The sequence below is a fragment of the Megalops cyprinoides genome, chromosome 22, assembly GCF_013368585.1.
Source record: "Megalops cyprinoides isolate fMegCyp1 chromosome 22, fMegCyp1.pri, whole genome shotgun sequence".
In the NCBI taxonomy this organism is placed as follows: domain Eukaryota; kingdom Metazoa; phylum Chordata; class Actinopteri; order Elopiformes; family Megalopidae; genus Megalops; species Megalops cyprinoides.
This window is the reverse complement of record NC_050604.1, coordinates 16,926,874-16,945,181: the sequence shown is the minus strand read 5'-3', so window position 1 is coordinate 16,945,181 and position 18,308 is coordinate 16,926,874. Positions and strand designations below refer to the sequence as shown.

Here is an 18,308-nt window from a genome sequence, read left to right as displayed (position 1 = left end):
AAGCTGGAGAGAGAAAACAGCTGTCTATTAAAGGGTTTACTATTATTGCAATTATTATTATTATCATAATTACTATTATCTCTGAACAAGGTGTTCGCATAGATCAGTTTGTTGTTACTGTTAATATACTGTATTAATAATAATAATAATAATAATAATAATATTATACCACTGGTGATACTGACCACCCAGTGCCACAATACACGATGCCACAATGTTTGTTTTTTCATAATGTGACGTTTCTGAAGGGTCCAGGAAGTGCACCGCTAGGCACTTATTTTGCATTGGAAACCAAGGACAAGGAAGGCGCTGGAATGAAGGAGTCCATGGCTATGAAAGAAGGAGAGAGCCCACACCAGGCAGCGGTGGAGTGAACCAGCGGAGGTGCACACACCGGACGGAAAAAACGCACTCTCACACACACACACACACACACACTTCATGCAGTCAGGGGGTACGCATGTGCAGGGAGAGGCACCAGCATCATCAGGTCAGATTGGGCCTCTGTCTCATTACGCAGATTTTTAAAACTGTTAGCGCCTTTCAGAAAATGACTAATACAGTTCCATGAGAAGTTAAACACAATGGAAAGTATTTTGTTGGTTGTATCATGCATTTGCAACTCTACACCAGATCTCACTTGGCCGGTAACTGCATTGTAAACAACAGTCACATTCCACAGCAGTGAATGAAGTTAATCTCCCTTCACTGTAAAGTGATCCTTAAAAGGCACTATAAATTCAATCCATGATGATGATTATTATTATCTTTATTATCAAAGAGGCTGTCTTCATTGCATTCTTAAGATTCAGTGACATGCGCACTGCAGAGAATAAATTTGTGATCAGTTGGTCATGATTGTCAAGCGTGCCCCCCCCCCTGCAGGAGCATCCCTCTGACTGTTCATTGGCTGGTCTACAGGAGAGGGGTGGAGAGCGGGGGTGTTTGGGTGTTTTGGTGTTTTGTGTACCGCTCACACTGGGCTCAGCATTCCACACAAACCTGCAAAGAAAGAGGCGCTCCGAACGAGGCGGAGCTGGACGGCGTGAGGGGCGTGGGGGGCGCCGGGCGGCGCCCTGTCCCCGTAAAGGTGGGGCACTCCTGAAAGAGGCACAGGGACCGTGAACACACAGGCACCGGGGATACGAGGGGGGAGAGAGAGAGAGAGAGAGGGAGCGAGGGAAGAGAGAGGGCGAGAGAAAGAACAACAGAGACAGTGAGAAAGAGGGAGCAGGAGAGAGCGGGAGGAAAGGAGAAAGATAGCAAGTGTGAGAAAGAGCAAGACCAAGCAAGAGAGCACACGTGTGTGTGTGTGTGTGTGTGTGTGTGTGTGTGTGTGTGTGTGTGTAAGACAGAGAGAATAAGAGAGCATACCTATGCTGCTTCCACTCTGGCTTCCCAGGCCGCTCTGGCTTGGACAGGACTTCCCTGCCACAGACTCATGGTGGATGTACTCAAAGCTGTCCTGCAGCCTGTGGAAGGAAAAACGCAATGCTCTGCTCACACCTGACAAGCTCAGCCACCTGGAGCACTTCTGCCTCTGTAACACTAGCCACAGATGACGAACATACTGCATAAATGTGCAGAGCGGGGGGTTACCAGAGGTCTGTACTCCCTTCACAACGGATGTTCTACCTTACTTAACCCATCATATCAATTCAGCAGACTTAACTTGTGGACTCAGATCAAATATTTAAAACAGACAGATACATCAAACATTCATTATTCAATATGAAATTGCTTGATCAAACATTTAAAACTGACTATTATCCCTTACCTGAAAAAAATCAGCTCTCATGACTATTAACAGTCAAGGGCATTAAACCTTTCAGAACCATCAGAGCATTAATAATTAATAATTAGCCATTTATTAAAAGGGAGTTATGAGAAAAGGGGAGGCTCACGTGTTTGTGCTCCCTGTTGCGCTGCCCACTCTGGTGGAAAAGACCTTGCTGACCATCAGCTGGGGTGGTGAGCTGGAAGGAGAGGGCACGCGGTCTGTTAGAAAATGGAACTGCCGCAAGCCATAAATCACAGCCTCGGCATGGCGGCCGCCTTACCGTATGTAGTGTATCTTTAGTGTAGACCCTTTGTAGCTCATGGCAACCGAGCCAAACATCATCTCGCCCAGCATGTTGACATCCGACGCTGGCCTTGTGTACTGCAATCACAACATTGAAAGATGAAACGCCAGGCTTTTAAATGCGTTTTAAAGGAGAGCTAAACCAAAACAACTCATTCTTGTGCTGTCGGTCCCGGTCTGTGGAACAGTTAGCGTTTGCTCTTTTGTGTCTCTGATGTAATCATCCCTTAAGTTCAGACTGAAGCTCTTACTATGGCACCGTGGCAGCAAGTGAAGACTTTTTTGTTATTTCAACCTTCTCATTGACACTTCTTCCCACCGTCCCTCCACAAAGATGACTTATTTCCCAGCACATATTCCCTGTTATTCAAGCTTAGGCTGTGCTAAATGAAGCTCAGTGCAAACCTGAGGACAACACAGTGTGTGGGTAGTGCAGAGGTAGACTCCACTCACTGGATTAAACCCGCCAAAAACAATGTAAATGTCTTCACTGCCACTGTGCATGTAATGACTCAGAAGCAACTGCTCAACACGAGCCAATCAGAAGACATTTAGATATGGAAGCCCTCACACAACAGCTAAGCAACACTAACTTCAGAAAAAGCAAGCACTGAAGCCTCCCACATTGAGAAAAACTCAGAGTGGCTGGAATACTTGGAATTGAGGCATGAAAACACTTTTTTTTTTTTTTTTACAGATAACACATATCATACGGAGAGGTCCCTTCAGGGGAGATCCCTTTTGATATTCCATCAGCCTGTTGGATTAAGCAAAACAGCAGCTGTCATCCACATGCAAACATGCCTGCACCCACACCTGCAGGCGCGGGTTAATGAGATACAGACGGGGGGGGGTGGGTCAGGTGCGAGCCCTCCTGAGAGACGGCACGTAAGCAGCCGGGAAAGGCAGGCACTCACCTGGTAGCTAGGCAGTGCCTCTCTGTCGCCGGGCGCGCCAGGTGCGCTGACGTTCGGGGCGTTAATGGTGCAGGCCCCGCTCCTGTTTCCCTGGTAGCACCTGCCCTGTGTTTTCGCCTGTGCCTCATCGCCATTCTTCTGGAGCGGAGCAAATGGGGCACGTGTTAAAAGCTCCGCAGCTACTTACCGCCACCTTTTATTTGTGTGCTGGATTCGGGTCTAATCTGCGCATAATTACGCTCTGAGGTCAATATTACGCTCTCGGCCCGGGGCAATGAGTCTCCCAGCACAAACGCTGCCAGGAAACAGCTGCTGACAGTATGACAGGTCCCGTGATAACCCTTCATACATTTCAATTCAAAATTAAAACAGTGCCTTCCAGAGATGAGCAGTACATATAAGGCTGTAAAAACTGCATTCAGCAGAGACTTTTAAATGAACATGTAAGGAGGGGGATTTTTAAAAAAAAAAAAAAAAGGAACAACTTTTTTATAATCATAAGCAGACAGTACAACTGAAACCCAACTGCAGGAAAGTGGACACGGTTCCCTTACTCTCCACGTTTCCCCTTTCCCACGTTTATTTATAAACGGCCTCAATGCCCGCAGTCAGCATTAAAGCGGGAACCGGTCTGAAAGGGACAGAGGGAGAAATTCACTGATACACAACACAGTGTATCAATGACTGGCTTAGACGCCCCCCCCCAACCAGCACACACACTTCCTGGGCATGTGTTTTTTTTTTTTTTTCTTTTTTTCTTCTTCAATCTAATGGTTGTTTATCTATGGCCAGCGTGACTATCTTTAGTGCATAATAAACGTGGCAACAATCACAGTCATGTGCTCCTGTCAACTTATTGACTAGAGGACTGCGGCCATAAAGTACGTGCAGTGTTGGAGCGGACTGCGCTGTTGGCACCATTGTCCCTGCCAGGCTTCTGTACAGAGAGCAAAGAGGACTACGGCAGGAACAGACCCAGCTCATTCGGGGAAGAAGGGGACACATTCTGCTATTGAGGAAACTGTCTCCTCACAATCTTTAAAAAATAAATAACTTACATTTGAAGAAAAAAAAAAAAAAAAAGATACTTTCCCATTCAGACCCTACCCAGCAGGACTATTTAACAGGATTAGCTAGCACGTGGCAATTCAGTGACTGCCGCGCTGAAACAAAGGAGGAAAGAAATACTGACCTACTGTAGCTGTAGACTTTGAGTTTACCTTGCGCTCCGGGTGGAAGGTTATTTAACCTCGTAAGACCGGAGTGTTATGTGACACAGCCAAAATTAGCCTGTGCGTGTCTCGTGATGCGGAGCGGGTGCTGGGCGAGGATCTGAGAGCTGCGAAATGCTTTACTGCGCGGAACAACTGTGCATTTCCATCGCTGAGGTCCTTACAGAGCCGCGAGTCTATGAGGCATCTCGAGCGGCCGTGACATTCCCCGTCACTTGCATTCGAAGGACTGCCTTTCTTTTCCTTCTCCATTTCTCATTTGTGGGGATTTCAGAGCATTACCACTTGTTGTTTTATTAAAAACTGAAATCAAGCACAAAATGGCCTGAATTGCCATCGGTACGCGCTATAATGGATATGCAGAGGAAAATTCAGGATTGCAGTTAAGAAAAAAAAAATCTAACCAACCTGAAACTACAGCAAATGAAATTTTAATATTATTATTATTATTATTATTATTATTATTAATAATAATAATAATAATCGGAAGCAGCATTCAAATATCTATGTTACTATGTTACCATCCGCTCATCATCTAAGGGCAAGGCTGGGGGGAGCGACCTGAGATTTTGACCACACTGCACGCATCAGCAACTTCTAGCTCTGCACTCCTGAAGCCCCTCCCCTTCACCCCCCATCCCCCCACCCCCCACCCCTTATTAGCCCTCCAGGACTGGTAGCTCCCAGCGTGGGGGAGAGCCAATGGCCTGGACAGTCCGAACATGTGGGTGTTAACTCCCTGACCTATTTAGGCCACACACACACCAGCAGCTGATCAGTCAGACCTGTCATGAGATCCTTCACCCACTTTGGATTACGGAGCATGTGATGCATTTTGCAGTTCAACAGGATGGAGAGCACTTTCATGTACATGACTGCTTCATTCAAGCAGTCCTTTATCACAACACAAATAAATACTTTCAGCACTTAATACAGCATTATGAATTGCACCACTCCAGGAGTCATACGCTTTTGATTAGGATGCCATTCATCAGAGAGGCACAGCCGGGACAGTTCCTGGATCACTGTGGCCTCTGCCCTGCAAATGGTAAAGACTCTCTCACATGGTACCAGAGACTGTTCTCAGGTAGTATCTCCCACTACACTCCCCCACAGTGACACTTTAACATGCAGGGCCTCACTGGAATGTGACTATCTTTTGCAGTTCTATGGAAAAGGTCAGTGAGTATTTGACACTGAACCTGGGGAAGCGTTTAGTTGGACATATGGAATACAAAACACAAGGCTAATTTAAGAATGCATGGTACAGCCAGACACTTTACCTGGGTTTCCCTTTGTCACACAAACATCCTAGGCGTGATTTCATTGAAGACAATGCTAATGTCAAAATCACCCACATCCTATCATGCCCTGACTGAGGACCAGATACAGTGATGAATACAACGTGAAAGAGTAAAACACACTTAAATATGTCCCTGACTGTCAGAAAAAGAAAGACAAAATACAAGTAGAATCTTTTTTCACTGTTATTAACCAATACAGCACAGTGGGGGGGCCACCTCTTTGCAATGTTTACATGGTAAAGAAACCTGCAACCACCACAACACACTGACCCAGCCGCCATAGCACACCATCACGTGTCAAATCACGTTCCACTTTACGGAAAACATGCGCAATTCTGTTAAACCTCATTCTAACAGCCCTCTCTGTACGACACTGGTAAGGCACTTTTACGATGCACCAAATATGACAGCTAACGGGATGTAATGAATAACTACATCTCATCGCACGGCAGTCAGATACTTGTACAGACACACACCTCGATGCATCGCATTACTCAGACCATCAGACGTTCTTTTCAGTATGAGAGGATGTGCTGGTCCATTCTGCCATACACTTCCTGTCCTAAACATTCACAGCCATTGTTAACGTGTACTGATGTTCAGTTTACCGTACCGGGTCAGACGTGTCAATCTTCCGGATGGCTTTGGAGTCGAACAGAACCTGCCGCCCCCTGCGCTCGCAGTCCTGGTAGACGATCAGGCGGATCTGGTTCAGGTCCAACTCAGATGACGCCCAGCTGGAGAGGTTTCGAGGGAAGGGAGGGGGAGGGAAAACATCACGGTTAAGGCACACCGAGTGTCACTGCAAGCAGCAGATAAATGACCACACTTAGGGACACAATGCAATAGCCTCTGCACCTCCATAACAGCAGCATCAACTCAAACAGCTGCGTGGAACATCGGTAGCAAGCTGCACGCTGCTGGACAAATCCAGTTTATTCCAATGTCAACATTGCCACCATTATAACTGATAATGAACAGTGCTAGCTGGTCACCAGGACTCAGCATAACAGACAAAAACAAAAAAATCAAAAACATTGTATCAAACATTGCAACATATCCTACTCTATAGGACAAACCACAATGGAACCACAACAGAACGCAAGCTACATATACATTACATGCTAGGCCAACAAATTTATTTTGGAAACCGTTTTCTTTAAGCACTAGAAATATGCTGACCAAAGGACTTACAGTCTAAATGCCTCAAGTATTTATCTCATGCTATGTTACTAGGTTGGTATGTTCCCCAGCCAACGTCAAGCACACATTAACACGTTTACATTTCAACTTCATACCATGAAAAACAAAAGACACGAAACATGAACTGCAGCCAATAAGCTATGCTACGCTACGCTACGACTACAATACGCTGACATGTATGTCCACAGCACGCTGTAGCTCAAGTCTCTGGGTAAAGAGAACAGAAGGAGATGCAGTCAGGCTGCTACACCTGTGGAATTCGTCCCCTCCTGGGACTGTTTACCGTACCTGCTCTCCATCCTGCTCCAGGTGACCCTCCCCTCAGAGGGGGGAAACGCTCCCTGCAACGCTCCCTTCACGGCGGCGCCGTACTGAGAATTATCCCAAAGCGGAGCCCATCCTAAAGCACAAGACTGTCAGATGACCTGGTGGAGCTGGCTACCGCGGCCGGGGCTGCACCTCTGCACTGCATTGTGTGCGCTCAGTGTGTGTGTGTGTGTGTGTGTGTGTGAGCGCGTGGTGTGGTAGCGGTGTTTCCAACGCGGATCTGCGGCGGGGGGCCTCGCCGGGCCAAGAAGGGGGCGGCGGAAACGGCTCGGCTCAGGCCATTTCCCCCCGAGATAAGGCTCCGAATTCGGCTCAGAGGCTTGGGGCGACCCTTCCCCGGCCCTCTGGCCCCTGCATGTCTCCGGCACACACCGCAGCTCAGGTGCGCTCTCCCCTCATCCCGCGGGGGGAGGAAAAGAAAATCCCAAAATCCCCGGGAGAGCCCTCGCTCCCTTCCCGCAGCCTCTGTCCCCAGCAGTCCACGCAGAACCCCGACTGAGCCACTGCCGCCCAGCTGCGCGCCACCAGTAACAAGAAACAATGCTACGGGGAGCACAGCGCCTGCTTTCTGCGAGCCTGACAACCCGTCCTTTATGCTCCTGACACTAAGAATCTGCTGGCTGGCACGTTGCCCCTGCCAGTGCCCATGAGCTGGTGGTACATGCCACCAGAGAATCAAAGAGGCTGCTCATGGCCAGGGTCACCAGCTCCTCTGAGACCCCGCGCTTCCCTGTTGCCGTCACACGACTGCTTTTTTTTTTTTTAATGATAAGCAAAACAAAACAAAGTTTCCCCTCCCCTAGATTTTTCCCCTCAAAGGGGAGCGGCGGGTTTGTCGTTACAAAAAAGTGCATCTCAGAGACAGAGGCCAGGATACACAAGGGTACAGCTGCTCCCAAGCTCAACTTATGTGGCATTTTTTTATTGATCTTAGAGAATGTAAAATTCCTTTGCTCAGCAAGTCCCAATGGAGGGGGTGACGTTTCGCAGCCCCACCCCCTGCAGACCCCGCTGCCATTCTGTGGATGCTGGGGCGACCTTGACTTCCTGCCGCGTGAGGCCACACCCCCATCCGAGGGGCCCCAGAGCAAAAGCACTCAGGTTTACAAAGAATGTCACTTCACAAAATACTTAAATAAACAAACGCAGGCCTTTTGACAAAATGGCACCCTGTTATTATCATCATTACCCTGCTAATAATCATCATTCAAAAATCAAAACTCGACCTCCTGTTTCTTAGGGTTTTTGTTTGCCTGTTTTTTTTATTATTGATTTTATTGATTTTCCCGATAAAATATTTTGTTATGCTCAATATGAGGTGCATCAGCATAGAGGAACACGCAACCGATTGCAGGGAAATGCAATCCTACACGGGTACATTTGCCTGTGACTTTTCACCTACTTCGATGACCAGATACTTGGTGTTCATGGTGGCTCGGCTCTATGGAGGCTCTTTGGATTCCACTCAAGCGTAACAGACACTGACAGCAGACTTGTCCACAAATGCAGATGATGATACCGGTTTGATTCAAACGTGGTTTGATTCTAATGTCCTCCTCACCGCAAAGCCAGAGAATCTACACCTAACGGGATTATCAATAAGAATATGAGCAAGAAATACACACAGGCAATAGAAAGTCATTTCAGTCTTCAAACTAAATGCAGGTAGCTTTGTAACATTAATTTTTTACAATACCAGGCATGACATACAAACAGTAAGTTCATTATTCCTGTTTGTATTATTACTGTTAGCCCTTTGTCGTAGAAAACAAACCAGGAGTAATGGCAGCACATCAAAGCCTGCTTTATAATCCTTTAAAATCTCATTTTTGCTCCATAAACAAAACATTTCTCAATGATACAAATGCCAAATAATCATACCAAATGTAGCTGAAAGCAGCGATGATGAGACTAGGCATCATAAGGGAACTGCCCCCATGTGACAGACACATATTCGATCACTCACAAACGACTAGAAGTCTGCAAGGTATTACTGAATTTAACGGTTGTATCCAAATCATTTTCGATTTTTCAATTTGAGATGACTGGACATTGCATTGGCCTGCATTGCCATACTTTAACATAGGACATTATATTGATTATGTTATATTATGTTTATGACTCAGTTTTGTAAGGTGGAAGGCCTGCGCCATGTACTAAATGTCACAACAAAAGTGTGTTCCTGCAATTTGCAAATTGCATAACAAAACTGTGTTTCTGCAATTTGCAACTTGCAGAAACACCATAAACTGACAGTCCTATGGCTGCCATTTTACTCAATGCAGACACAAGGTGTGAACAGGTTTAATCAGCAATATCACAAAAACAAATCTGTAAAAACTGCAGGTCAATGAGAAGTATGATCTAGGAAGAGATGCCATACCATTTTAAAAATAAGACTACAGCAGAATTTTCAATATGGAAGATTTCATATGCTGACACTGTAAAAGTGCTCCTTGGTTGACATTTGTACAAAGTTTCATGACCCTACTTCAATAAATGTGAGACATTTTTGAAGAAATTGTAAAAAAAAAATCACCACATTATCCAGTATGGTGGTTATACCACAAGACCAACGAGTACCAAATTTACGCTGATCATCCATCCAACAGCGTGCTACACCTGTATCAAGTTTCATCATACTCAATCTATCATAATAGCTATGGCCATTCATAAAAAACTGGAAGAACAAAAACAACAAACTAAAACAATAAGGTTCCAAACACCTGCACTTTATGGCAATATTAAATACCAAAAACACCATTTTCTGTCAGCAATGACCCTGAAAACAAATGTTTCTGATGGGGCAAAACAAGAGTGTCTAGATCACATGGAGTCACATGCTTCTGGATAAGAATGCCTGATAAGCGAAAATAAATAGCTACACACACAGCTACACACATAACAATATTCCTTTGATGACTGAAATGATTACCTGTCAAAGAGAGGCACTGCCTGGGAAAAAGCAGGTGACAAACTTGATTTTCGACTCCTCTTTATCTTCATAGTAGACTCGGGGCATATAGGAGATCGTGTCTCTCTCCAGCGTGACCCTAGGGGGAGGGACGGCTGCCTCCATACAAAAACACGCTCCCCATTGACAAGGAAATAAATAAACCCTCGCTGTCAGAAAAACTTTCCACACACGTTTCCCCCTCTTCCTTCCTCGGCCAATCCTTTCTCAACGCGTTGCGCAGCTGCACGCTGCTCCGATTCCACTTTTTTCGTGATCTTCAGCAGAAAAGCGCAACTTCCATAAACAGGCTCTCGCTTTGGCAACCATCCGCCGGTGTCAGGTGCCTGTCTGTGACTGGCATGCCAAGGTATGCCACAGCGCGGTGAGAAAAATGACTGGCACACCGCGGGGCACGGCACTGCGCGTAAACAGGGAGAGAGAGCAGAGGGGGTCGCGCCGAAAACCGAAAAGCTCCCCGCTTCAGATCCAGCTCCTCATCTATGTAAAAGGTGATCACATGGAGCGCAGATGGGCTCACCTCAGCAGGAACAGGGAAGCAAGGGCGATTTAAATTTAAACCTGCCCTGACAGGGGAAAAAAAAAAAAAAACACTGCCGGTCAAACGTCTGACACAATGCCTCACGCTCAACAAATATCATGTGACCATGTGAGCACCATCATATGACACGAGTCAGTCACCTTCTGCAGACATCGGCAGCATTTAGGGAATGCAAATCCGCCCAAAAAAACAACCCCCCAACCCATCCGAACCGAGCGGCTACATAATCCAATTTTCAGAGGCAGGACAATTTTTTAAAAATGCCTTTTTAAAAAGCAAATTCCACATTTGTTCTGACAAAATCAGAGTGAAAAAAATCAGTCCCTCCACTGAAGTCCAGGGAAAGAATGAGTTTTTATTGACTTTGATCGCAGCCACATTTGGACCATTTGTGTGCCTCTGCAAAATCACTGTGATTGCTTGGTCCTCCCTACAGGGCTTTCTTTAACACAAACAGACCCAGGGTGGCACTTAGCAAACAGGGCTAAAAACACACTCCACCGCCTCCCAGCTGACTCAGGTAATCCACACCACGAGCGCGAGGGAAACATGATCAATGGACATTAAATGTTATACAACTGCTCTGGCAAATCTCCAGCGTTTTAGAGCTGATGCATAATCATTCACTGCCATGTGCACCAGATAAAGGGAAACTAACGGTAATGACTAACCACAGGGCCCTGAACCCTTTGGATTACAGTTTATTTGTGCAATCACAGAGTGTGTCACTCTCACGGGGTGCAGGACGGCTCCGGATCGCAGGTACATGTGATTGTGACTGCGCTGAATCTGTGGTGGAAGTGGAGCCCGGTGTGCGCGCGGCAGGTCGCCGAGGGAAAGGCAGCGGAGCGCTTCTCGGCATTTGCTCCTTGTTTCTGCCGGCAAACCGCCGACCTTAGCAACCGCACAGCGCATGCTACGCGGAGAAAGTCTACACCGTACTGGAAAGGAAATGTCACTGAGTGTATTTCAATTCAAACCTAATTAGTTTCTAAATTTACTTCAGATGGTGACAACTGCAGAAGAACTTCTACTTGTTCTTGAGGTTTCAATGGCCAACAATGCACTGTCTAACAAGAAGGCCTAAATGGCAAAAAGAAAACTTGGGTGATGTGTGTCCTTTAAAAATAAGTCCACACCTACACCAGCAGACCATTTTCTGACAGTAGTCAGGGGCATTTCCTTTTCTCTTGAACATGTAAATAACTGCAAAGACTGAATTCTCAAACAGTTTGCTGTATACACTATATGTTTGCAGCACATCAGAGTGTCCCCTGCATTCATGGTTTCCAGCAGGCGGGAGGCAGAGAAAAAGAGAGAGAGAGAGAGAGAGAGAGAGAAAGAGAGAAAGAGAGAGAGAGAGAGAAGCTGCCCGTTACCATCCCGACCACAACAAAGAGTCACAATGCAGTGAGTCAGGTTTTTCAGCACAGACGCCTGCTTCACTCCAATTGACTTTCTTCCCCCCTTGCAAAGCATGTGACACTCAGCCACAATGAATCACAGCACAGATACTCTGACAGGCAGATGATACGCAACTCCTGCACTGATCCTGCAGCTCAACACAGCCCGAGGGGCTTTCATACCAACACTGGTTCTGCACAGATACCGGTTTGAAGACAATCCAGTTAGCTGTTCCTTCTGATATCTTTTGGGTGTGGGCACAATTAATTGAGTATTCAGGTATTCGAAACAGAACAAGTTCTTTAGCATCAGAAAGCCTGCCCTGGTGCTTGAAATGTGCTAATGAAATAAAGTCAGCAAACAGAAGACTGATTCAGATAAACTCTACTTCATTCAGACTCCATTTAGATAAACATGTACTTCCACAAGCTGGTGCCATCAGAGGACAGACAATGCACTTTAATGAGAGCCTACAGTTTTACAAGCTTTCTACCATGACTGAAGATGCTAGTACTTAAAGTCCTCGGGGGAGACACCATGGTGCTGCATTCAACCGCTAAAAACACTTGAGCACGGCGTCCCTTGCATGATCAAGAAAGAAGCATCGAAGCTTTATCAAATGTTCTGATGAAACGGCTGAAATGGCAGCCCGAAACAAGATTTGCAAAGTAAATCCGGCTTACCTCAAAACCACTATCTCAAGACATCCCCAACTGCAACTGAACCATGCAGACAAACCACTGGCCCCAGTAGAGGAAAGACCAAAGCCAACGTCTCCCTGCATGTGCAAAGCACAGCCACTCTCCACTGTGAGGCAAATTCATTCAACTACATGCAACTGCTGAGCCATTTAATGCAACCGGTTCAATATCCAACATGTGCATTATTTAATAAACCACATCCATTATGCGAAATTTGTCACTAGATAGGACTAGAACCTGCACTCCCATGTTTGAAAGTCGCGTGTTACACTGTGGTACACCATGCTTCTATGGCAATTAATTACAACCAACCAAAATACACCCAAACAGAATAATTACAACTAAGATGAGTGGACTCTTAAGTTATGTACTACAGACCAGTAATCGGTTCATTTGGTTATTAAATTGAATGCAAATTTACTAAATCTGCAATTTCATTGTCTTACGGTAGCCATATTATTTCTAATAAAAATCTGTTTTACATCATAGTACTTTCATTAAGAATGCTGTGAATCAGCAGGTTTGTGAGTCTTAGTAGCTGTTGAAACATTTTACCATAAAAGTGTAAATGGGGAATTTGCTGTCACTAACTACATCTGCCTTTCAATGAGTCTTGCACTGCATACTAGCATTAAGTGCTACACCAGTCAAGAAGTAAACATATTTCAACTCTCCTACTCTTGAAAGGAAATGTTAGCCTATCCGTATATTAACTGGATCCAAAAAACAGTTCTCATATTTATAAAAATAATGCCAAGTCACATGCTACAATAGGACGAATTATTGATCAGTTGTAGTTTGACCTGTAACATACCAAAATAAAAGCGAATGAATGTAGCAAATATATGCTTCACTTAAAATTGCATGTTTGATCACACTAAAAGCATTCTCTGTCTCAGTTGTGCAACAGGATGTCAATGATGCTGTAATTGCCTCATTGTTTCACTGTGATCAATATATTATTGAAAGCTAACCGCACATCAAAAGCACACCAAATGCCTCTACTAATGCCCTGCAGTGATGACTAAAAAAGAACAAGAGGTGCAGACTTTCAACTAATGTATTTTTTTCCAACTGCAAAAAAGTAACCCCTCAAAGTTTTATGGGTTTATTTCTCAATGCATACATTTGTTCCTGTGAACTTTGTTGACTGGAAAAAACTGAAAATAACATACCTACATCTCCACCTAACTGACACATCATTATTGAGCGATTTTACTGTACTGTGGATTACCAATCTGTTGACTCACATGCCCAGTATCAACATTTGTGGGAAACCATCTGATTACAGTGAGAACATGCCACCAGTCTGTTCAGTTGGATCCCCAACGATGCCAAGTGTGGCCACAATTTACAGCGCAATGCACGGGTGATCAAAAACAAACAAGCAAAAGCATGACACTGAGCCACTCAACTGAGACATTCCCATTCAAAGCTAACCAGCTGGATGAGCGCAGCAAGCACACACATACGCATCATACTACTACATTAGTTCTGTTAGTTAATGGGGAAGAGAGAGAAAAAAGTCCCCCCCCCCCCAAAAAAAAAGGTTAATTGAGTAGCTACACTTGCTTAGTAAAATATTCTAAAAGATGCCCCCCTTCAATGATCAGTCTGTCAGGGCTTATAGTTGTATCTTTGGCTGAATAATATAACTTTACTCATGTGTATGCACCCACTATATGAGCAAATTAGCCTACACCTCACACATTTCCACCTAAAACCACATAAACAAACATGGAGGAAACAACAGTGACAACATCTTGTTCTCAGACTTGTCTGATCGTCAATCTGATTATTCAGCAAATGCTGCAACCCCTGTATTATTATACAAAGCTACATACTACATGCCTCTGTCCTCGCTGTGACCTCTGCTCGGCATGTCCACAGGGGTGCTGTGAGCTGGGAGAGGGCATTATATACAGTTACACAACTTGCACTGTTACGTACGGTTACACACTTTCTCATACCCTTTACTGTAAACACAATCCATACACACCCCTTGCTGTTGATCTGTCTCTTTCTCTCTCTCTCTCTCTCTCTTTCTTTCTCTCTCGTTCTCTCTCTCACACACACACACACACACACACCCTCTAAAAGTATACATACTCCTGACTTAACAGGAGGAAACGTATTATAAAGGAAAAAATGCACATATTGGGTCATTTTTTTATGGTAAAATGTACTGATGATATACTTTGTACAGTTCATAAAAAATACACAAGATACATTTTTCTGTTACATCATTTTATTCATTCTTTTTAACTGCTTCATTATTCATGTTACAAATAAATATTGAGGGCACTGTACAGCAGGGTAAAATACTGGCAAACAGGGAATCAGGGAACAGTCCTTAGGACCCTTTGAACAGAACGAAAATACAAGAGAACTGCCAACTGGCCCAACCTTTCCTCTCACCAAATGACATGAAAGCACTCCGCCATCTACTCTAAGTGAGAGAATGGTGACCTACGGTATATAGGCAAATTAATGCCTGTCCCACACATCCCTTATTCTCACCAGGTTGATGTGCTTGACTGCATTATACAGTAATGGCTGTGCCACATTTGGCAGTTGTGATATTTGAATACATTTAGCATGATTAGCCTCCTTCTCCGTATGCACTTAAAATGCTGGGGGGGCCTCAGGGTAACGGTGTTCACTCAAGTAGTTCACAACTTACACAGGCAAGCGGTCTTTTACAATGAAGTTAACACACATTTAATTTAATCATCTACTCCATCCCACAGTAATTTGACTGCGGTTAGGAATCTATGTAGTATGCCAGCTTCTTGTTGATTCTTCAGGTTGTTCCACTTTTTAATGCTTACCCTGGGGTAGACTCTGCACCTAGTTCAGCGAAATGGAGACGCTTTTAAATTCATCTGAATACCAGTATTTCATATTTTAGGCTTAATTCTGGAAGCTAAGATCTGAAAGACTACTGCATTCAAGTGACACTATTAGGTGGTATAATACGCACTTCAAAGGAATGGTCATTAGAGCAAGTTCCAAACACATTTTTCAGGGCAAAGCTCATAAACATGCTGTATAGAGTCCTTACCTTTCCACTCTATAAGGTTCTGCACAGACAAAACCATAGAAGTCAAAGGATCAGGTTCTGCTCAAACAAGCTCCTTGGTCCTGTGTCATATGTGCAATAAATAATTTCCACACATCACTGAAGCACATGTAAACTTAACCATGTCTTTCAGTTTCGTCTAAATACCCACCTCCACTTAAGTTATCTTAACCTTTCTGCAGACAACCTGCTAATCTTTTCTGCCTTGCTACACGTATGCCAATGTTCTCTCTGTCTGCTGGCTCATTGGAAGCATCACTTCTGTATGACTTAACCTATAACATTCCTTATCTGCACCTCCCTATCATCATGCAATCATCCTGATTGTGACTACCTTACACTCTAAATATCTGCTTGCCTAACCAGTTATATGTGTATGTGTGTGAGAGTGTGTGTGTCTGATTACTCTATTGTATTGATAAAGGATTAATACAGGTACAAGTCCACTCAGACATTTAGACAGCTCTCAGCTCACAGTCAAATATTGGCTGCACTAACAATTATTCAACATTTGGCTACATCATGTTACAATAGCAATTTAATACCAAAACGAGTGAGCAGTTTACGGACAGATGTAGTTAATTGTGTACACAGTTGACTATATGTATGTATATTAAAATATATGCCAAGGAGATGCTTCCTAAAAAATGTCAACTTGAGGAAGAAATGCAAGTTTGTGCTGTTTAACTCAAGTCTGATTTTGGCAAATAAGATGTAGTCTACCTCAGTGTTTCTCAGTCTTACTCCTGGAGCCCCCCTGTCCTGCATATCTTCTATCCATCCTTGCTCCAAACACACCTGATTAGTGTGATTAACATGCTCTTGATTAAATCAGGTGTGCTCAGCTAATCAGAAGTGCCACTGATGAGTTCAGTCAGGTAGGTAGAGCAAGGAAAGATGGAAAACGTGCAGAGCAGGGGGCCCCCATCAGCAGGATTGAGAATCAGTGGTCTACCTGACATGTAACATTCTATTAGTAAAGCAGGCTTTGACATCTAACAGGTGGCAATTAACTACAAAATAACTGCGAAAAGGACACAATGCAAGAATGGGGAAAAAAACAAAGGTTGCATTAAATATTTATAACATCTAAAAATGATGAGGTCAGAACTGAACGAATCACTGTCACAGGCAACTGAGAGAAAGTGCCTCCTTACTCTAAGTTTCATACAATAGCTACAAAATCCAAATGCACGCTGAGCATTATTACAGTGGTGATCTGGCTGTTCAGCCCAGTCGTGAAATGCAGTGAATAACGCAGCGGAGAATGACCAGCTATCCTCTGACGTCCAGCCCTCACACAACAGCCTCACGCCAGCGGGTTTAAGATTCTCGCAGCAGCATGTTAGGTAGTTCTGTCCATCCAATCTACACACTAATCTGTATTATACAATATTAATCATGCACAATTTGTGACTAAATAAAATAAACGCTTCACTATCTAGCTGCACATGAATGCGATCATTGCAGGCACGAAAAAAAAATGAAGTCACGTTACCACGAGCAAGTTAGCCAGCCAGCTAACTGCCTTGCTATCCACAAATCACGTTAGCTTGCTAGGTTGTAAACCAGCTGACTGCTGTCCATTGTCTGTCTGCTAATCAAACACAGAAAATAAATGCATTCGATTCCGATAGAACAATTTAAAGTTATCACCAAGTGTTTTTTCGTTCGTGGCAATGCAATGCTGCCTGCTAGTTAGCTTGGTATCAAACAATACTGTGCAGAAGAAACGTTGTCCGAGAGGACCACATCTGTGCCACTGTGGCGCTGCTTTGTTGCTAGCTAGCTAACGTTAGCAAGATACCTGTCTCAGTCATATTATGCTTACCATAGATCCGGCCCTTTATAATCCCGCGAAGACGCCGCGTTGGCCCTTTTACTAAAAAGCCTCTGAAGGAGAGTGGGAGCCATAATGTACCGTTTCAAAGGTACCCAGCTCGCCCCGTTTGGTTCTTCTGCGTGGCCATGGTGGAGAGTTGCAGTTCAGTAACTCCATGGATCAGTTATCAGAGTCATATGACAGTATTCAATGGCGAGCGCAACCTCAGCCACACACACACAGAGATTAAACTCGGACGCTCTCTATTGGTTGCGAAGGGACGCGCACACACACCCAAGCACAGGCAGCTGCCATTGGAATCATGTCTGTGTGCATGCTTCCAACACGTGTGTGGTGGGAAGGACACAAAAAGCGGCGCATGCCGTGCTTGCGTAAAGGCGAATCATATGAGCGGTGTGCTCTGATTCATGAATCGCCGCAGTTGTGACGTTATTTAAATAAATATGTACGAATTCCTGCCCCTTTTTACTTCATGTTTTCATGTTACGAGATGTTTTACAGTTTGATTTTTAAACATTTTGAAATCAATGACTCTAATTTATAATAAAATCATTTCACCGCAGCATCTCAGGAACAAAGACAGAACGCGATGCAATTTCTGTCTTTGTCATATTGATATTATAAAGAAAGCCACAGCACAATGCCCAAAAAGCTAAAACCCGAATGAAATGCGGTTTTAATGCCTTGGCATTTATTT

General features: G+C 44.4%; 1 protein-coding gene across 3 annotated transcripts in view; it reads right to left on the bottom strand.

Moving 5' to 3' along the window:
• Positions 1-17,775, bottom strand: part of fnip2 (folliculin interacting protein 2) — a 28,126-nt gene extending 10,351 nt beyond the window's left edge. Inside the window, exons 1-6 of one of the 3 annotated variants that reach the window (XM_036516795.1) lie at positions 17,600-17,775; positions 6,150-6,273; positions 3,001-3,138; positions 2,061-2,161; positions 1,905-1,976; positions 1,375-1,472 (exon numbers count right to left, since the gene is read on the bottom strand). In XM_036516795.1, coding sequence (XP_036372688.1) covers positions 1,375-1,472; positions 1,905-1,976; positions 2,061-2,161; positions 3,001-3,138; positions 6,150-6,273; positions 17,600-17,682 — 616 coding nt within the window. In that variant the 5' untranslated portion in view covers positions 17,683-17,775. Of the gene's footprint in view, positions 1-1,374; positions 1,473-1,904; positions 1,977-2,060; positions 2,162-3,000; positions 3,139-6,149; positions 6,274-7,027; positions 7,060-17,599 lie in introns of those variants that run through there. The other 2 variants (XM_036516796.1, XM_036516797.1) reach the window with 2 other exon arrangements.
• Between the last annotated feature and the right edge of the window lie 533 nt (positions 17,776-18,308).